Source organism: Somniosus microcephalus, chromosome 32 (assembly GCF_052327205.1).
Source record: "Somniosus microcephalus isolate GS21.2 chromosome 32, FLI_Smic_1.0, whole genome shotgun sequence".
In the NCBI taxonomy this organism is placed as follows: Eukaryota; Metazoa; Chordata; class Chondrichthyes; order Squaliformes; family Somniosidae; genus Somniosus; species Somniosus microcephalus.
The window spans coordinates 35,733,606-35,754,546 of NC_141018.1; the positions used below are offsets into that span (position 1 = coordinate 35,733,606).

Sequence of the window (20,941 nt, forward strand, 5' to 3'; positions counted from 1 at the left end):
AAACACTCCCAGGGCAGGTGCAGCACGGGTTAGATACAGAGTAAAGCTCCCTCTACACTGTCCCATCAAACACTCCCAGGGCAGGTACAGCACGGGTTAGATACAGAGTAAAGCTCCCTCTACACTGTCCCATCAAACCACTCCCAGGGCAGGTACAGCACGGGTTAGATACAGAGTAAAGCTCCCTCTACACAAGCCTCAGCCGAAAGTTCAGAGCAATAACTTCCACTAGTGTGGCATTTGTCCCTTTTCCACACAGGCCACCCTGAAGCCTAGTTGAGCGAGACTCAATTAAGGACATTTGTGTTGCGGACCTGTGCACACGAAGAACTGGGAATGAGGCCACTCAAACTCAATTCATGTAGAATCCGTATAACCAAGAGAGGAAAGCTTTCACTCCTAGAGTCTGGGCTGGATATGAACCCAAGGTCACAAAGATGTGGTTAACACTGTCAATTTAACTCAGTGGGCAGCACTCTCACCTCCGTGTCAGAAGGTTGTGGCTTCAAGGCCCCCGCAGGACTTAAGCACATTATCTAGATTGACGCTTCAGTCCTGGTTCAATTCTAATGCCCTGCTAGACTGTGCACATGCTGGGATTAGGTGAAGCAGAGGGTTAAATAGCGACCTTTCACCTCTGGGACCTGGAGTTGACGGAGCACTGACAGATGGCTGTAATAATCCAACACGGAACGAGTCTCAATGGCACCAATGACGAGGTTCATACGATGAACGGGCTTGTGTAATTCTACCCACCCGCCTTGCTATATCCTTTGTTCGTTAGTAAACTAATGGTTCTGCAGGAGGTGATCAGGTGCAGTGTCTGGTTAATGATTCATTCTCATTTCATGTTCCATTACCTTCGCACACCTGCCAATCCCGTAAGTCTTTGTGAAAGGTCCAAACAGGGAGTTCAACACGTGCAAAGCCTTCGCCACTGTGCAGATCCACCGGTAGTCACCCTCCTGGGGACAAAGACAGTCAGACATAAGGTGCTGAATTCCCGTCGCAGTAACCGTTTTAAAATGTAACCCTGGGAAATGCCGTTTACTGCCCATCCCTCGTTACCCCGAGAAGGCGGTGGGGGCCTTCTTCGAGCCACCATGTTTTAATAATGGAGTGGCTTGCTAGGCCACTTCCGAGAGCACGGAGGGAGGCGGTGGGTCTGATGCCAGAGATGGGAGGGTCACTTTCCTGAAGGACATTAGTGAACCAGTAAGACTTTCAAAACCAATCCGGCAGCTATCACGTTCACTTTCGCTTTCTTGGTGCCAGCCCGCAAACTACCAGATTTGCTAAGTTCATTCTCACGGTTTGAACTCTCGACCTCTGCATTGCTCGTCCAGTACCATAGCAATGACGCTGTGGCCCAGTGGGTAGCACTCTCGCCTCAGAGACAGAAGGTGGAGCGGGTTCAAGCCCTCCTCTAGGGACTTGAGCACAAAATCCAGGCTGACACTTCAGGTGTCGGAGGTACTGTCTTTCGGATGAGACGTTAAACCGAGGCCCCGTCTGCTCTCTCTCAGGTGGATGCAAAAGATCCCACGGCCACTATTTGCAGAGCAGGCGAGGTCTCCCCGGTGTCCTGGGGCCAACATTTATCCTTCAACTAACATCACTAAAACAGATGATCTGGTCATTATCACATTGCTGTTTGTGGGAGCTTGCTGTGCGCAAATTGGCTGCCACGTTTCCTACATTACAACAGTGACTACACTTCAAAAGTACTTCATTGGCTGTAAAGTGCTTTGTGACGTTGTGAAAGGCGCTATAGAAATGCAAATCTTTCTTTCCTTTTCCGACCGTACCGCGCCGATGACGACTGTCCTCCTCTACCAAGTCTAAACAGCCGTTTTTCATGTACGAGTCTAGACGGTGAATGTCGCGAGGTTATTTGCTCCTCCCGGAGGGGCAGCATCACAGCTGGGCCCAAACCTGTGCTCACCTGATGTCCACATACGGTGCTTTCCCAGCAGGAGTCACCGGGTAGCCATCAGGAACCATGGCTGATCTCCCCCTCCCTGATCTCCCCCCTCCCTGGCCATGGCTGATCTTCCCCCTCCCTGGCCATGGCTGATCTCCCCCTCCCTGGCCATGGCTGATCTCCCCCCCTCCCTGGCCATGGCTGATCTCCCCCTCCCTGGCCATGGCTGATCTCCCCCCTCCCTGGCCATGGTTGATCGTCCCCCTCCCTGGCCATGGCTGATCTCCCCCTCCCTGGCCATGGCTGATCTTCCCCCTCCCTGGCCATGGCTGATCTTCCCCTCCCTGGCCATGGCTGATCGTCCCCCTCCCTGGCCATGGCTGATCTTCCCCTCCCTGGCCATGGCTGATCTCCCCCCTCCCTGGCCATGGCTGATCTCCCCCCTCCCTGGCCATGGCTGATCTTCCCCTCCCTGGCCATGGCTGATCGTCCCCCTCCCTGGCCATGGTTGATCTCCCCCCTCCCTGGCCATGGCTGATCGTCCCCCTCCCTGGCCATGGCTGATCTCCCCCCTCCCTGGCCATGGCTGATCTTCCCCTCCCTGGCCATGGCTGATCGTCCCCCTCCCTGGCCATGGCTGATCTTCCCCTCCCTGGCCATGGCTGATCGTCCCCCTCCCTGGCCATGGCTGATCTTCCCCTCCCTGGCCATGGCTGATCTCCCCCCTCCCTGGCCATGGCTGATCTCCCCCCTCCCTGGCCATGGCTGATCTTCCCCTCCCTGGCCATGGCTGATCGTCCCCCTCCCTGGCCATGGCTGATCGTCCCCCTCCCTGGCCATGGCTGATCTCCCCCCTCCCTGGCCATGGCTGATCTCCCCCCTCCCTGGCCATGGCTGATCTCCCCCCTCCCTGGCCATGGCTGATCTCCCCCCTCCCTGGCCATGGCTGATCTCCCCCCTCCCTGGCCATGGCTGATCTCCCCCCTCCCTGGCCATGGCTGATCTCCCCCCTCCCTGGCCATGGCTGATCTCCCCCCTCCCTGGCCAAAGTGCTCAGATCAGTTACAGCGCCCAGGTGCTGCCCTGGCTAAGATGAACCAACTCAGAGTAGACCAGGGATCGAGTCTGGGATCTCACCTCCTTTACCCAGAGAGCGACGAGAATGTGGAGCTCGCTACCACAGGGAGTGGTTGAGGCGAATAGCACAGAAGCATTTAAGGGGAAGCTGGATAAACACATGAGGGGGAAAGGAATAGAAGGATATGTATAGGATGAAGTAAGGTGGGAGGAGGCTCGCGTGGAGCATAAGCACCAGCCGAATGGCCAGTTTCAGTGCTGTAAGCTCTATGTGAATACTAGCCTGTGTGACTCAATACAGACAGCGCAGTGATTTTACCAACAGTGCCATGCGCTTCAATTCATCACATCTGGGCAGGTAGAACAAAACCGCCTCTCCGCCTCTCTCTCCTCCTTTAAGACACTCCTCAAAACCGACCTCTTTGACCAAGTTTTTGGTCACCTGTCCTATCTCTTTATGTGGCTCGGAGTCAAATTTCTTTTGACAACTCTCCTGTGAAGCGCCTTGGGACGTATTACTACGTTAAAGGCGCAAGTTGTTGTTGCTGCCGAGATGGGAATTTGCTGGAATGACCCGGAGCGCTGTCAGCCCAAAAACCCACCACTTACCAAAAAATAGTCACGGAAAAACTCGGGCAACTCCAAGCTGATGAGGTCATCGTCCAGGGGCAGCAGGTAAAAGGCCCACTCGTCAAAGGTTATGTCTGAAATCAGACCAAATGAAGCATTAACTAATTAGAAGCTAGTATAAAACTACTCAATATCTTGTTTCCCCATTTGCCCCCTTTTTCCGGTACCGAGCCCCTTTCAAGCTTGACTCGTCAATTTCTGTAGTTTTGCAAACAGGGAGTCAAGGACATGTGTAGTCTTCAAGTGAAGCAGGGCTAGAGGGTGGGGTAATAATCCGGCCAGGGTCTGCAGGCGTAATCTGGTCCCCATTTTCAAGTCACACATTCAGTCCTTGTTTTTTTTTGTTCATGTTTATATGTCTATGTAAACATGTCACACTGTACTTGCACCGTCCCACCAGAGGTGGCGCTGCATTAGAAATGTGGATGTAGGAATTTACAGTAGAAAAAGTTGACGGAAAGATTTTATATAGTATATGCATTATACAGGAAACTCTTTTTTATCCGGCACCGACGGGACCGGCGTGGTGCCGGTTTATCAAAAAGTCCGGATTACAGAGAGTTATAGTAAAAGGTACGAGAGCCCCGTACACGGCCACAGATCCAGGCATCCCTGTTGCTATGCAACAGGTGCAGGAACCCCGGTTACACGGCCACAGATCCAGGAACGGCCACTAATATGAAGTAAAACTTACCTGAACCTACTCCTGAATTTTGCCGGTTAACAGAGATTTCCGGTTATTTTAGGTGCCGGTAAGTCGAGAGTTTCCTGTATATTTATTATTAAGTGTCAGCTTTGGCTCAGTTGTATCACTCTCGCCTCTGAGTCAGGAGGTTGTGGGTTCAAGTCCCACTCCAGAGACTTGGAGCACAAAAATCTAGGCCGACATTCCCAGTGCAGTGCTGAGGGAGTGCTGCACTGTCAGAGGTGCCACCTTTCGGATGAGACATTAAACCGAGGCCCCGTCTGCCCTCTCAGGTGGATGTAAAAGATCCCACGGCCACTATTTCGAAGAAGAACAGGGGGAGTTCTCCCTGGTGTCCTGGCCAAATTTTACACCTCAACTGGTTATCTGGTCAGTTATCTCATTGCTGCCTGTGGAATCTTGCTGTGCGTACACTGGCTGCTGGGTTTGCCTACACTGCAACGGTGACTACACTTCAAAAGCTCTCGGGGATGTCCTGAGGACATGAAAGGTGCTGTGTAAGTTCTTTCTTCACTCTCTACTCCTCCACGCTGGAGAAAACGCAAGGGCTATTTTAGTAATTGAGTGAATGAAAGGCAGAGGCTGCTCAAATTCCCCTACTTGAGCAGCATTTGCAATAGGAAAAAAAAAAGAGATTTGCATAGCAGCTTATCGCATAGCTCAGAAAGATCTCAAACCCTTAACACGCAATAAATACATTTCTTTAGTCTTGTGGCAGGCAGCTATTCTGTACACAGCACGATCCCACAAATATCAAGAAGATGAACGACCATATTTTTTTTGTGATGGTTTTGGTCGACGGTGAAATATTCGATCAGGGCACCGGGAAAATTCCTTGCTCTTCTTCCAAGAGCGTTATCGGGACCTAATGGCCTGAAACACAGGAACGGGCAAACCAGGCCTCGGTTTAACGTCTCACCCAAAAGACGGCACCTCAGACAGCGCAGCACTCCCTCAGTACTGCACTGAGAGTGTCAGCCTAGTGCTAAAATTTGTCACAGAGCTTGAAACTTCCTTCCCAGAAACAAGCGTGCTGCCCACTGAGTCAAGATAACACAAATCACAATTTTGGAAAAATAAAAAAAGATGAAAAGGTGCTCACCTCCGAAGATCCCCTCCTCCTCCAGCACAGTCTCACACATGAAGAACTGAAAAACAAGGAGGTTCCGCTGCTTATTCCCATCACCACGCCCACAGCCCAGACAATTCCAATACTACCAGGGGCACACACACTAGGCACTGCTCCTGTGTCAGATTATTGTCAGACACATTTTTAAAAATTCAGTGGGCGTTGCTGGCAAGGCCAGCATTTATTGCCCATCCCTAATTGACCTCGAGAAGGTGGTGGTGAGCCGCCTTCTTGAACCGCTGCAGTCCGTGTGGTGAAGGTGCTCCCACAGTGCGGTTAGGGAGGGAGTTCCAGGATTTTGACCCAGCGACGATGAAGGAACGGCCGATACATTTCCAAGTCGGAAAAGTGCGCGACTTAAGAGGGGAACTTGGGAGGTGATGGGTGTTCCCATGCAATTGCTGCCCTTGTCCTTCTGGGCTGGTGGCGGTCATATGTTTGGGAGGTGATGTCGAAGAAGCCTTAGCGAGTTGCTGCAAAGTTACCGTCTAAGTTTATTACTGGGGGCACACACCTGGAACTGTTAGCTGCCTACATCAAACACAGAGTTCTCAGCCGCGCATGGAAATATAAACACCATGACCCGACCCACCTCCTTTGGGAAGCAGCAAAGATTCACTTTTCGTGGATCTTGTGAAAGTGCCATTGCTTTCACCAGCTATGCTTCTAGTTGGACAGTAGTGCCAAATGGGAAAGTAAACAGGGGGGAGCGGCGCCAGTAGGTCAGACTAGTGCCACTCACTGGAAACTGGAGCAGCAACATAAAATAATCGAACCATCACCTCACAGCTAAAAACAGCAGCAATTTGGAATCTGTCCTGGCCAAAATCCCAAGCGAGCAAGTATCTGGTTGTGTTTCTCCCCTTACTCCTCAAAGTGGCAACCCCTGCGGTGGGGCAGATTCACTCACAATCCCGGCTCTCTTGATATCTCACTCCATCTGGCTATTCTACAATTGCTTGTGCATCTCACCGTTGGTAATTTGATACAGGTGAGCCTAGAGACTGAGCACCGGGCACCTATTGGACAATCGGGGCTTCGACCGAACCCCAATCCTGTCTGCACCCGACCTCCACACTTTACAACTAGTTTCACTAGCAGCAAACCCAGCTGATTTTTGTTCTCGCCGCTGAGTCAGAAGGTTGTGGGTTCAAATCCCACTCGAGACTTGAGCACATAATCCAGGCCAACACTCCCAGCGCAGTGCTGAGGGAGTGCTGCATTGTTGGAGGTGCCGTTTATCGGATACGTTAAACCGAGGCCCCGTCTGCCCTCTCAGGTGGACGTAAAAGAACCCACAGCACCATTTCGAAGAAGAGCAGGGGAGTTCTCCCTCAACCAACATAAGAAATAGGAGGAGTAGGCCAATCGGCCCCTCGAGCCTGCTCCACCATTCAATAAGATCATGGCTGATCTGATCCTAACCTCAAATCTTCTATCACTCTGCATCCACCGAACCCATGTGATCTCCCGGGAGAGGCGAAAAACCAGATAAAGACCCAATGGCCAATTTGGGAGAAAAAAATCTGGGAAATTCCTCTCCGACCCATCTAGGCGATCGAAATTCTTCCAGGAGATCACTCTGTCCCTATATTTTCTACAGTACTTACCTTCTGTAAAGGCGATCTCCACCCCAGCCAGGAACAGGAATAAAACCATCTCCTGAAATCTAACACAGAATTAGAACACAGTAGGAGCAGAACCAGGCTACACGGCCCCTGGGCCCGCTCCACTACCCACAGGGCCATGACCATTCCGAACCTAGACTCATGTCCAATTTCCTGCCCGCTCCCCGTAACCCTTTATTCCCTTTACTTCTAGGAAACTATCTATTTCTGTTTTAAATTTAATGATGTAGCTTCCACAGCTTTCTGGGGCAGCAAATTCCACAAACCTACCACCCTCTGAGTGAAGAAGTTTCTCCTCATCTCAGTTTTGAAAGAGCAGCCCCTTATTTTAAGATTATGCCCCCTAGTTCTAGTAAAAACAGATGATCTGGTCATTATCACATTGCTGTTTATGGGAGCTTGCTGCATGCAAATTGGCTGCCGCGTTTCCCACATTACAACAGTGACTACACTTCATAAAGTACTTCATTGGCTGTAAAGCACTTTGGGAAGTCCCATGGTCATGAATGGCGCTATAGAAATGCAAGTCTTTCCATCAAACTGCTGCCCTGGCTGAAGTCAGCACTGGCTGGGAATTTAACCTGCCAACTCCCCGGTCTGTAGATGTATCTGTTTCTCTATCACACCCTGCTCTGCTCCGACCCAAGACAGCGGAGGACTTCTCTGTCCCGTCCATTAACCTTTTGTGGAGTGAATATGATCTTGTATTTCCGCAGCCTGGTGGCACTTTTGTCTGCGTTGACGATCTCTGGAAGGAAAAAGAGGAGAGGATCACGTGCTATCTGTAACACTAACACGGGGCAAAGCAACATCCCCATAACAATTCAAAAAAAATAAAAGTAGTATTTAAGTAAATGCAGGGGAAAAGAAGCTCAGCATCCAATTGGATTATTCTGATATACAGGAAACTTTCTGATATCCGGCACTGACGGGACCGAGCTGGTGCCGTAACATCAAAACTGCCGGAGAAACCAGCGTTAATGTTTAAACATACAGAACTGAGAAGCTCCGTGTGAATCAACAAACCCTGTTGCTTAGCAACAGCTTCAAAACAGTCGGCTGCAGCTGCAAGCGTCTGTAGCTGAAGCTGTTGCTATAGCTACAGACCTTGCAGTGCTTGACTGGGAAAAAAAAAAAGCAACGAGAACTAAAAAAAATATAGAAAACGGCTCCTGATTTTTGCCGTTAGATCGAGTATTCCGGACATATAACCTCCGGATAAACCAAAGTTTCTTGTATCTACAATGAATGGTATTCATGAGATCTGTCAACCAATCACGTGAGTGGATTTAACATCTTTCGGATGAGATGTTAAACCGAGGCTCCGCCTGCTGTCTCGGGTGGATATAAAAGATCCCACGGCACTAATCGAAGAGAGCAGGGGAGTTCTCCCCGGTGTCCTGGCCAATATTTATCCCTCAATCAAAACCTAAAAACAGATGACCTGCTCATTACCTCATTGCCGTTTGTGGGAGCTTGCTGTGCGCAAATTGGCTGCCGCGTTTTCTACATTACAACACTTCAAAAGTAATTCATTGTGAAGAATTTTGGGACGTAACGAGGCTGTGAAAGGCACTGGATAATGCAAATTTGTTCTTTCTTAAGGCACAGACTGGGCCATGAAGCTACAAGAAACTCTTTGGTATCCGGCACCGACAGGACCGGGATGGTGCCGGTTGATCAAAAATTCCGGAAGACGGAGCGGGTTATCTACCGAGGCTATTTTTAACAAACAAAAATTTAAAAAATCAAGAAATGTGCAGTATACAGTAATTGGGTACTCCCGGCAGCGCGGGAGAGTCCGACTCTTGTTATTGAGGTGTTCCGACTTCCGACAGCACCAAGAAGCCAAGTAGTGGCAGTTTGGAGAACTACCCCCACTGACTAACTCGGCCACCGCGGGAGACTCAGACTCGGCAACATTGCCGGTTATTGAGGTGTTTTCGCAGTATGAATTTTGCCGGTTAATAGAGAATTCCGGATATTTAGGTGCTGTTTAAACGAGTTTCCTGTATTGTGTATAATTCTGGATAACTGTGTACTTTTTTTTATTCTACTTAACCTTGGGTTTCCTTCTGTTCTCTATTGCAAATGCTGACACGTTGGAACACAGCACTCTAACACAAGTCAGCCCGTTTGGGAAAGGAGGGGGTAAAGTTTGTAAAATAGAGGCACTGTTGTATGTGGAGGCTTGTTGGTGCAGTGCATTGGGACACTAACACGCTGCGCCACCTCCTGGTAAGTTGTGGAACTGAAGCTCTTCCAAGTCTGCTCCCAATCTCACGTGACGCCGAGGAAGCTACCAGGCGCTTTTCTGCAGATTGTGAAAGTAAACTCTGGGAACCAATCACTCCAGAACACCGTTGCACATTTGTTTGCGGCCAGCCACAGGTCTGGGCTCAGGATTAGTTCACAGTACCAAAAAAGGAACGGGGGGGGGGGGGAATTTTTTTTTTGGACTTTCTCTCATTTTCTGACTTAGGGTACTGGCAGTATTCCAGTATCTCATCCAAATTGTCCCTCATGTGTGAACCTGGAGTATTGGCAGTGAGGTATTCCACTGTGGGAGGGGGTGGCACCGAATCCAACGTCCCATTACACACAGTTTTCACCAGGAGCGCAGGGGAGCTGTGTTCAAGTGTCGAGCCCCTACCAATCCCAAGGTGAGATCGGTTAACACAGCACAGACCACAGACTGAACCTGGGACTTTCCTAGTCTTCATTTTACATTATATTACACTTAATAATCACTGTTTCCCTTCCTCTGAACCCACCCAATCTGATAGCGTAGTTTACACATCTGAGGTGATATCGCACACACACATTTAAGGCAGTCTGCAAGCGTCCCTACCTGCAATATGCTTCACGCTGGCAATCCGAGGTCGGATCAGAAAACACAGTCTGTCAAAGAAAACAGATACAACACACCGAGTAAACAGTCAGGACTCGGGAATCAGCAACATAATGAACAGGAGACAAGCCTCACTGTCAACCCACATCACAACACCAGCAATCACCCACAGGCAGCGTATCACCACTGACCGATACTCACTGACCCTCTCCCCCACGCACACCCCGACCCTCTCCCGCGCGCACACCCCGGCCCTCTCCCCCGCGCACCCCTCCGGCCCTCTCCCCCGCGCACCCCTCCGACCCTCTCCCCCGCGCACCCCTCCGACCCTCTCCCCCGCGCGCACCCCTCCGACCCTCTCCCCCGCGCGCACCCCTCCGACCCTCTCCTCCGCGCGCACCCCTCCGACCCTCTCCCCCGCGCGCACCCCTCCGACCCTCTCCCCCACGCACACCCCGACCCTCTCCCGCGCACCCCTCCGACCCTCTCCCCCGCGCACCCCCCCGGCCCTCTCCCCCGCGCACCCCCCGACCCTCTCCCCCGCGCACCCTCCGACCCTCTCCCGCGCGCACCCCTCCGACCCTCTCCCGCGCGCACCCCTCCGACCCTCTCCCGTGCGCACCCCCCGACCCTCTCCCCCGCGCACCCTCCGACCCTCTCCCCCGCGCACCCCTCCGACCCTCTCCCCCGCGCACACTGACCCTCTCCCCCGCGCACACTGACCCTCTCCCCCGCGCACACTGACCCTCTCCCCCGCGCACACTGACCCTCTCCCCCGCGCACACTGACCCTCTCCCCCGCACACCACGATCCTTTCTCCCCCACACACACACACTAATACTCACTGGTCACTTACTCCCTGAACCAGTTTATTTTCCAACTTGTACAACTTCTCCACGTCATGTTGCTGTAAAACAAACAGAAAAACAGTCATCGGCCGTCTCTCTCCATATCATGGCTGGGCATTTTTATTCAATCCAGCATCAAAGGACAGCACCGTGAGCAGAGCGGCACTCCCTCAGTGCTGCGCTGGGGTGTCACCCAAAGGCATGGATAAAGGTTTTGGCAGCGGGGGGGGGGGGGGGGGGGGGGGGGTGGTGAATGCGGGCAATATTGCTGGGTTGGCAGTAAGCAGTATTGGCAGCGGATAGGATGTGGGGTTTGAAACTCAGCTGTGGGTTGAATCGAACCCCAAGATTGCACGCAGTCTGGTTCAATCCAAGCGAGCAGCCAGGAAGGGGGACGGGGTTGATGGAAAACATAGAAGATAGGAGCAGGAGTAGGCCATTCGGCCCCTCGAGCCTGCTCCACCATTCAATGAGATCATGGCTGATCATCCAAATTCAGTACCCGGTCCCTGCCTTCTCCCCATATCCTTTGATCCCTTTAGCCTTAAGAAATATATCCAACTCTTTCTTGAATATATTTAATGAACTGGCCTCCACCGCCCTCTGTGGCAGAGAATTCCACAGGTTCACCACTCTCGAGGTGAAGAAATTCCTCCTCATCTCTGTCCTAAATGGCTTACCCCTTATCCTTAGACTGTGACCCCTGGTTCTGGACTCCCCGGCCATCAGAAACATCCTTCCTGCATCTAGTCTGTCCAGGCCTGACAGAATTTTGTAGGTTTCGATGAGATCCCCTCTCAATCTTCTAAACTCCAGCGAGTACAAGCACAATTGACCCAATCTCTCCTCATACGTCATTCCTGCCATCCCAGGTATCAGCCTGGTGAATCTTCACTGCACTCCCTCCATGGCAAGAACATCCTTCCTCAGGTAAGGCGACCAAAATTGCTCACAATACTCAAGATGTGGTCTCACCAAGGCCCTGTACAACTGCAGCAAGACATCCTTGTTCTTGTACTCGAACCCTCTTGCTACGAAGGCCAACATACCATTTGCCTTCTTAACCGCCTGCTGCACCTGCATGGCAAAGGTGCAGAGTTTTTGGCAGCGGGCTGAAACCAACGGCTTAGTTGTGCCGACGTTCCACTGCAAGGAAATTCCAGCTCATCCATGGGCTTACTATCAGTCTGGTTGTGGGATTGAGAAAAGTGGTGGCGAGGTGGAGCTGAGCCTGTGTCTATGGATATCAAACAGGACTGGACCAAGGATGGATTCTTGGGGAATTCAGGGGGGGTAACAGTGCAGGAATAGCCATTGCTGGAGATATGCCGAGTGCGCTGGGACAGGTAGGAACGGAAGCAAAGGGCAGACCCACCAAGGTGACCGTGGAAGAGGATGGCGCCATTCTGACTGTGCTGAACACTGCAGAGAGATCGAAGAGGGCTATGGAGCCGTGGCCTTGGTCACAGAGGATATGTTGGTACTGATGTGAGCAGGAGAGGTTCAGCGAGGGCTCGTCTCACTCACACTCACTCAGCAGTCAACGTGTCAGCCTACCTTCAGGATGGAGACGTTGGCGATGCGGTCCAGAGGGCTCATCAGGTCGGCTTCAATAAACAAATCCTTCTTTCCTGGCAACTAAGGACAAGAAGATTCCATTAGAAAGGAGAAGGAATGGAAACAAGGGATTAATGCAGCTCACGGAGCGTTTCCAGCTTATTCGGAAATACAGGCCTGTGTACAAATAAACGTGCTGTCGCTGTGTGAGCGCGGCTCTATCGGTCCAGCCCTGGTCAGTCGGTTCGGTCAGTCGCTCCGGCCCCAGTCGGTCAGTGGGTCTGGCCCCGGTCGGTCAGTCGGTCCGGCCCCGGTTGGTCAGTCACTCCGGCCCCGGTCGGTCAGTCGGTCTGGCCCCGGTCGGTCAGTCACTCCGTCCCCGGTCGGTCAGGCCCTGGTCGGTCAGTCACTCCGGCCCCGGTCGGTCTGTCCCCGGTCGGTCAGTCGCTCCGGCCCCGGTCGGTCAGTCGCTCCGGCCCCGGTCGGTCTGTCCCCGGTCGGTCAGTCGCTCCGGCCCCGGTCGGTCTGTCCCCGGTCGGTCAGTCGCTCCGTCCCCGGTCGGTCAGTCGCTCCGGCCCCGGTCGGTCTGTCCCCGGTCGGTCAGTCGCTCCGGCCCCGGTCGGTCTGTCCCCGGTCGGTCAGTCGCTCCGGCCCCGGTCGGTCTGTCCCCGGTCGGTCAGTCGCTCCGGCCCTGGTCGGTCTGTCCCCGGTCGGTCAGTCGCTCCGGCCCCGGTCGGTCTGTCCCCGGTCGGTCAGTCGCTCTGGCCCCGGTCGGTCTGTCCCCGGTCGGTCAGTCGCTCTGGCCCCGGTCAGTCGCTCCGGCCCCGGTCGGTCAGTCGCTCCGGCCCCGGTCGGTCAGTCGCTCCGGCCCCGGTCGGTCCGTCCCCGGTCGGTCAGCCGCTCCGGCCCCGGTCGGTCAGCCGCTCCGGCCCCGGTCGGTCCGGCCCCGGTCGGTCAGAGGGTCGGGCCCCGGTCGGTCAGTCGGTCCGGCCCCGGTCGGTCAGTCGCTCCGGCCCCAGTTGGTCGGTCGCTCCGGCCCCAGTTGGTCGGTCGCTCCGGCCCCGGTTGGTCAGTCCCTGGTCAGTCAGTCGCTTCGGCCCCGGCCCAACAACAACTTGTATTTATGTAGCGCCTTTAATGTAGTAAAACCTCCCAAGGCGCTTCACAGGAGCGATTATCGGGCAATAATGAAGGGCTCCGGCCCCGGTCAGTCCGGGAGTTTGTTGCCCGGGGCCGGGGTGCGGAGCCCGGCCGCCCACCTGCTCCAGTAAGTAGATGAGCTGATCGCGGGCGAGCCGCTTCAAGATGTCGAACTCCGGCAGCTCGGGAGCGTCCCAGCGGCCCGCCATCTTCCCCGGGAACCGCTTCCGGGGTCGCAGCAGCCGCTTCCGGCCGGGGTGCCCCGCGTCTCCTAGCGACGGGAGTAGAGGCTTCACCTGGCGCGCTAGGCCTCGCTCACTGCTGGCAATGGCGGCTTCTCACCGCCCCAATCCCATTTAAACCTGTAATCACCTCTCGCAGAACTCGCTGGGGTTTTGCATTCTGCTCCTCTCAGAGATTGTCCTCCAAAACCCACTTGGCCATTCCTCCTGTCTGAGGTGCTGTATAAATGCAAGTCTTTTAACATAACCCTACTATTCAGATTGTACTCATTCATACTAACAAGTGTTTCTCAACCCTTCTGTTCTGGGGCCATGTTGCTGAAATGTCTGCAGAATTTATAAAATAGTTGAGTGTGGGGGGGATACTGGGTCATCACATCTGGACCCAATCCTCTCCTCACCTGGACACCGCACCCAGATACCTTCCAATAGGGCTCACTGGACAGCGATCAAGAGCAGGGACCCCCCCCCCACCAACCCACGGTGCGCCGCTAACAACCTGGCCCTTAACATCAAGAAAACCAAAGAAATCATTGTGGACTTCAGGAAGTCTAAAGGCAGAAGTCACACCCCCATCCACATCAATGGGGCTGTGGTGAAAAGGGTGGACAGCTTTAAGTTCCTCGGAGTCCACATCACGGAAGACCTCTCCTGGTCCCTCAATACCTCCTCTCTGGTGAAGAATGCCCAGCAGCGCCTATATTTCCTAAGGAGGCTGAAGGGATGTAACCTGTCACCCCTGATCCTCTCTAACTTTTACCACTGCACAATAGAGAGCATCCTGACAAACTGTATCACAGTATGGTATGGCAGCTGTAGCTACTATGACCGGAAAGCCCTGCAGCGGGTAGTCAAAACTGCCCAACGCATTACCGGCACCCGGCTGCCGACCATAGAGCACATATACCAGAAACGCTGTTTACGGAGGTCACGGTCCATCATCAAAGACCCTACCCACAGTCTGTTCGCCCTCCTGCCATCTGGGAGATGCTACAGATGCATTCACACCTGTACGACCAGATTTAGGAACAGCTTCTTTCCCAGGGCTGTCATCCTACTGAACTCCACAAATAAACTCTAAAGCCTGCACATCTGCCAATGCACTTTATTATGGTTATGTTAATGTATTACAAGCCAAATGTATGTTGAATGTTTAAATGTCTTAATCTAAATGTACACTCTCGGGAGCTGCAAGCCTACATTTTGTTGTACTGCACTTGTGCACTAACAATGACAATAACAGTTGATTTGATTTGATTTGATTTTGTCTTCTCTAGCTCATTGTCACCGAGGCCAATTTTGTAGCAGCTCTTCTCGCTCCCCTAAATGAGACCTTTCCCCCTTCAAAGGGATGGCAGTCGGGGGACTACAGTTAACCTTAGCTCGGCTTGCTGCTGCTGATCGCTGGAAGGTGCTTTGCACTGTATGAGGAAAGGTCTGATCTTAGCAGCGTTGCCTTTTCGGGGGGGTGGGGGGCAAAAGAGCCTCCTGAGACTATTTAGACTAACAGATGGAAAATGATCACCTCAGTGAAGTAGAGAATTGCTACAATCTGTGGAACTCTGCTCAAGTCCAAGTCACCACCCGGAAGCAAGAATGACTAAATAGGGGAAAAAATGGATTCCTTGTAGTTAGGGACAAAAAGTACACAAACGAATTTACTTTATAAACCATCCTCACTGGGAAGGGGAGGTAAGCAACGTCCTTTTCGGTTCAAGATGCCACATCTGCAGATGGAAATTCTGTGGCAGATTTGATGTGAGCCAGGCACGTATTCCAGAGCATAATTGACCAGCCAGACTAGCTCGATTAATTCAACCTGGTGAACCTGTCAATGGCGGCTGGGATTCTCCACACTCTGCTCCGCATAACCCTGCAAGTCCATGCCGGAATGGTTAGGATGATTCTGGCCGGACAGGCATCGGGAGGCTTACCCTCTGTGCTGGTTAGATTGGGGATTTTGGTGCGTAGTTGAGGGCTCCTCAGCCTTGGCTCTTTGGATTTGGGTAAGTGGGCTGTTTCCCTACAGAGACAGTGTGCCCTCATATCAGGCAAACAGAAATTCTTCCTGTGTGAATTCCTCAATAGACTCAAATATGGAGATGGTTTCCATGTGTGTCGGACAATTTATAAAGAACCCCCCCCTCCCCCAATTAAAACGTACCTGCTAAGATCTTTGTGGATGAAAAAAAGTTACATTTTAAAGAAGGCCCACTACTGCAATCAATCGTTTAGAATCAAATCGTGCAGATTAACTAATAGTACAGTACATGAAATGAGAATGTAAATCCAACCAACCAATGAACCTTTATTTCAAACAGAATAAACAAAGAGGAATTCACGGCAACAAAGTAACATCATCAATATATTCAGTCCAAAGAAAAACATCGGGAAGAGAATCTGAGTGCAAGCATATTTCTGAATATTTAGATTTAAAGATTTTTACCTCGGTACAAGATGGTTACTTAAAACTCTTCATTTTACTATAATAGACTCAATTGTACATTCATTGCCTGATCCTCAGTCTTGAAGTTCAATCTTTTTCAAACAGAATCCCGTTACCCAGTAAGAATGTCTCTTTCTTTGAACAGTGTATCCAGGCTCCTTTCCAGGGCCTGATTGGTTCCTCTAAGTCCAGCAACGACTTGGGAAGCCCAGATGAAATATTCTTCGATGCGTCTCTCCGTCCATCCTGAACAAGGATTCAACAGAACAAAAGTCAGGGTGAGGTAGAGCTCCATTTCCTTGAGAGGTTCCTTAACCCTCTATTATAATTCATTCGTTCCCAGAAAGGCTTGCATTTACATAGCGTCTTATCACATCCCACAGTGCTGGACGGACAACTAATCATTTAAGTGCAATGACTGTTATGTTGGCAAATGTGGCAGCCCTCTTCAAATAATGTCATGGAATCTTCAACATTCAACTGAACCACTGTAACAGGCAGACAAGGCCTTGGATTAATGTATTTTCCAAAGGTCAGCACCTCTGACAGTGTAGCACTCCTCCAGTACCTCAGTGCATTGCTAGTCTAGATTGTGTGCTCAAGTGGGGCTTGAATCCACAGCTCACCCAACCACACATACACACACTTTCCAGCAAGGGATCATGGGAAACAGTTAGGAGTGGAAATCTCTGGCTGTTTTCCCTGCTTTATGCGCGGACACTGAAGGAAGCATCCCTAGAGATCAGGGAACCCAACAACAATTAGACCCGAGCTGTAAACTTGGAGGAAGAGAAACAATCACAAAGGACTGCGGCCCTGACCTGTTGGAGTGCAACGCTGGAGATCCCGCAGGTTGTACAATTTATCTGCCAGTTTCACCAGTTTGGCTTCATAGCTGCAGTGAGGTGCGTGTTCGATCTGTTTCTGCTTCCGCTCCTTCTTCGGCAGAGACTTATCATCGGTCACCTCAGCAACAATACTCCGCACCTTCTCTCCAAATTTCTCCTCGATCTCCGCCATTGTAGTGTCTGTATCTTCAACAGTGTCATGAAGAAGTGCTGCCTTGCAAAAGAACAAAAAAAAGAGAAAACCTCAATTGTTCCACATGTCAGGGTTGAGTTATTATGTATCTCAGTGTCGGGCATCTCAGGACCATAGGAACAGGAGGAGGCCATTCAGCCCCTCGAGCCTGCTCCGCCATTCAATGAGATCATGGCTGATCTGCGACCTAACTCCATCTACCCACCTTTGCCCCACATCCCTTAATACCTTTGGTTAACAAAAAGCTATCAATCTCCGATTTAAAATTAACAATTGCTCTAGCATCAATTGCCGTTTGCGGAAGAGAGTTCCAAACTTCTACCACCCTTTGTGTGTAGAAGTGTTTCCTAATTTCACTCCAGAAAGGTCTGGCTCTAATTTTCAGACTCTGCCCCCTAGTCCTAGAATCCCCAACCAGCAGAAATAGTTTCTCTCTATCTACCCTATCTGTTCCTCTTAATATCTTGAAAACTTCAATCAGATCACCCCTTAACCGTCTAAATTCTAGGGAATACAACCCTAGTTTGTGTAATCTCTCCTCGTAACCTAACCCTTGAAGTCCGGGTAACATTCTGGTAAACCTACGCTGGCCTCCCTCCAAGGCCAATATATCCTTCCTAAGTAACACGCTCACTTCTGAGTTAGAAGGTTCTGCGTTCAAGCCCCACTTCAGGACTTGAGCATGTAATCTAAGGTGACACCAAGCTGCCGTCTTTCATAATGATATATTATGATAGGATTCTTTTAGAAGGCTATGCTGATAGGGTAAGATGAAGGAGAGTGGGAGGAGGCTCGTGTGGAGCATAAACACCAGCCTAGACCAGTTGGGCCGAATGGCCTGTTTCTGTGCTGTACATTCTATGTAATACATTAAAGCGGTGCTCTGTTCGGGTGGATGTGAAAGGTCCAAGCCATTATTGAAGAGGAGCAAGGAGTCAATTCTGGACAACGTTTCACCAGAAACCTGGAGATGGGGTGATTTGATCGAGGTGTGTAAGATTATGACGGGTTTGGATAGGCTAGACTAGACGGGGAAAGGCTGTTCCCACTAGTTGATGGTACAAGGACTAGGGGACACAGATTTAAGGTTTTGGGCAAGAGATACAGGGGGTATGTGAGGAAAAACTTTTTTTACGCAGCGAGTGGTGAGGACCTGGAACTCGCTGCCGACGGAAGTGGTGGAAGCGGAGACACTCAGTGTTTTCAAGGGGAGACTGGATAGGCACTTGAGGGAAATAAACTTGCAGGGCTACGGGGATAGAGCGGGGGAATGGGACTGACTGGATTGCTCTACAGAGAGCCGGCACGGACTCGATGGGCCGAATGGCCTCCTCTGTGCCGTTATTGGTGTGATGGCAATGACGCTATTTATGTGACATTTACCTGTAAGACGACCACGTCTGTAATCGCAGCTTCATGGGACAAGATTCGGGAAACACCTTTAAACAAAGAGGAAAAACAGTGAACAAATCCCACTGAGCGACGTTCTTATCAGGGAACTTTCAAAATAAACACGGTGAAAGAGAAACTAATGCGCATCACGGCAGACAACAACAAATTGTATTTATCTAGCGCCCTTCACATTGAGGAACTTCAGAAGGGGGAAGAGGAGGAGACAGGAAGGAATAAGCCACAGTCGAGGGAAATGGGCTTACAGGAGGCCTGTATAGAAACATAGAAGATAGGAGCAGGAGTCGGCCATTCGGCCCCTTGAGCCCGCTCCTCCATTTAATGAGATCATGGCTGATCATCCAAATTCAGTACCCTGTCCCTGCCTTCTCCCCATATCCCTTGATCCCTTTACCCTCAAGAAATATATCAACTCCTTCTTGAATATATAGGAATGGAGGGAGGTAGCCAGGTGAAGCTGTTTGGAGAGGGAGTTCGAAAGAGCAGGGATGCAATGGCCGACAGATTGGCCTCTGCTGGTGGTAGAGGATCAAGCACCAAGTTCAGAGCGGAGGGCGAGGGCTGGGAGATTTCGGCTGCAGAAGATCGCTGAGTTTTTACGCAGCGAGTTGTTGTGATCTGGAATGCGCTGCCTGAAAGGGCGGTGGAAGCAGATTCAATGGTAACTTTCAAAAGGGGAATTGGATGAAGGGGAAAAATTTGCAGAGCGATGGTGAAAGAGCAGGGGGGAGTGGGACTAATTGGATAACTTAGAGAGCTGGCACAGGCACAATGGGCCGAATGGCCTCCTCCTGTGCTGTATGATTCGATGATTAAGGCAGAGCCAACACCCAACAGTCCTGCAACCAATGGACCCGCTCTGCCTCCACTAACACCTTGCTGCTTGAAAAAAAGGTCCTGTATGTATAGAAATATGTAACAAATTTAAATCTGCCTCATTCCCCCCAAGTTCTCTGTCCCTCTCCGGGAGGCACAAACACGTACCAGGATCTTATTCCCATTTATTTCTGTCTGTTTCATTTGCAACGAAGACCACATAAACCCCGAATCAAAGGGCCGATCTCTTGGCTCTCCCACTTGCCCAGGTACATCCCAATCACAGGGATTGAATCATTGCCATCCCAAACTCACGGCCTTTTGCAAAGTACAGTTCCAGAGGCGCTAGCATTCCTCTGGTGCATTTCCCCCTAGTGGTCACTCTTCGTGTGTGAAGCCAGACAGCCGGTGTTGGTCGACTGTTCGACCATGGCAGCCATCACAGTCGAGCCCAGACCCGGGCTCACACGGCCTGGACACATGAAATTCGCTATCCTGCAGCGATCACTGCATAGCCATGGAGAGCAGGAGCCCCTGGCCGATTCCCCCTCTCAGCAGTAGTACCTCTGAGCTCAGAGAATCGAACCGAGAATGGGGACTGCACCTGGGCTGGAAAATTGAAGCATTTGATTTTTTTTTTAATTGCGCTCCCCAGCCCAAGGGCAGTGAAGGAGAATTCAAAGCAAATTGGCAGCTGGATGCAGGACAGGATTACTGCTCCAACTCTTGTAAAAGTTCACGGAAAACTTTTAAGCACCAATATTCCCAAATTCAGCCCCCCGCCCAACTCTTCTTCCATTGCTTGTGATTTGGGAGGAGGGAAATTGACCCTTCCTCCAAGCAATTGGACTTTAAATAAATTGCAGTTTGTTCGAGTTAATTTTTTAAAAAAGTCATTTCAGTAACTTTTTTTCGCACCGAAAACTGATGGGAATTTTCACAGAGAATTTTATTCAGTGTGAAATGAACTTTTTTTTAAAAAGGATTTCTTTGCAGAAACTTGCTAAGGAGTGAAGCTGGGTTTTGAGACGGGGTCGAGTTCCTTACCCAGAGGGTGGTTGATGTACGGCGTTCCCTCCGGGTCTTTGCGCCGCTGATTTTTGTGCTTTTTTGCAGCAAAATCAGCGGCTTCGAGGATCTGCTGCACATCGGAGCTCATTGCGGCTTCCGCGTCCGGAGCAGCGGCAAGAAGCGGAGCTGGAGCCGGAGCTGGAGTCAGGGCAGAGCAAAACACACGCTTCACCAACAGCAGGGGACTCCTGAGGCTTAAACCCGGCAATCCAGCAGCGGGGAAAGAAAAATAAAACCTGGGAATAGTCCCCGCAAGGAGGAGCAAATTTTCCGGGAAATAAACCCTGGCAAGGGGAGCGGATCCCCAAGGAGCACAAAACTCCCAAAACCCACACAACTCAGTGGGTAGCACTCTCGCCTCTGAGTCAGAAGGTTGTCCATTCACAGACCCACTGCAGAGACTTGACCACAAAATATTCAGGCTG

The 20,941-nt window shown here is 51.3% G+C and overlaps 2 protein-coding genes across 4 annotated transcripts in view; both read right to left on the bottom strand.

Moving 5' to 3' along the window:
• vps33b (VPS33B late endosome and lysosome associated) overlaps window positions 1-13,723 on the bottom strand; it is a 39,408-nt gene extending 25,685 nt beyond the window's left edge. The window contains exons 1-8 of one of the 2 annotated variants that reach the window (XM_085972386.1): window positions 13,610-13,723; window positions 12,351-12,431; window positions 10,791-10,852; window positions 9,946-9,995; window positions 7,775-7,842; window positions 5,440-5,485; window positions 3,611-3,705; window positions 861-965 (exon numbers count right to left, since the gene is read on the bottom strand). In XM_085972386.1, the coding sequence (XP_085828512.1) occupies window positions 861-965; window positions 3,611-3,705; window positions 5,440-5,485; window positions 7,775-7,842; window positions 9,946-9,995; window positions 10,791-10,852; window positions 12,351-12,431; window positions 13,610-13,699 (597 nt within the window). In that variant the 5' untranslated portion in view covers window positions 13,700-13,723. Of the gene's footprint in view, window positions 1-860; window positions 966-3,610; window positions 3,706-5,439; window positions 5,486-7,076; window positions 7,303-7,774; window positions 7,843-9,945; window positions 9,996-10,790; window positions 10,853-12,350; window positions 12,432-13,609 lie in introns of those variants that run through there. The other variant, XM_085972387.1, reaches the window with a different exon arrangement.
• Window positions 13,724-16,020: 2,297 nt separating this feature from the next.
• Window positions 16,021-20,654, bottom strand: hddc3 (HD domain containing 3). Of its 2 annotated transcripts, none has more exons than XM_085972390.1 (4): window positions 20,493-20,654; window positions 18,603-18,658; window positions 17,003-17,240; window positions 16,021-16,423 (listed from the first exon to the last, which is right to left on the bottom strand). In XM_085972390.1, the coding sequence occupies exons 1-4, from the start codon at window positions 20,602-20,604 to the stop codon at window positions 16,266-16,268; spliced, it is 564 nt and encodes a 187-aa protein (XP_085828516.1). In that variant the 5' UTR covers window positions 20,605-20,654; the 3' UTR covers window positions 16,021-16,265. The 2 variants fall into 2 exon arrangements, with proteins under 2 accessions (XP_085828516.1, XP_085828515.1); XM_085972389.1 differs by having other exon boundaries at window positions 16,021-16,424; window positions 17,000-17,240.
• Window positions 20,655-20,941: the final 287 nt, after the last annotated feature.

What these genes read in the sequence shown, in the direction of transcription:
- hddc3 (XM_085972390.1), bottom strand. Translation starts at nt 20,604, where the DNA reads ATGAGCTCCGATGTGCAGCAGATCCTCGAAGCCGCTGATTTTGCTGCA. An exon ending in CAGACGTGGTCGTCTTACAG is followed by an intron (nt 17,241 to 18,602) that starts GTAAATGTCACA and finishes TTCTTTTGCAAG; the next exon opens with GCAGCACTTCTTCATGACAC. An exon ending in TCTCCAGCGTTGCACTCCAA is followed by an intron (nt 16,424 to 17,002) that starts CAGGTCAGGGCC and finishes TCCTTGTTCAGG; the next exon opens with ATGGACGGAGAGACGCATCG.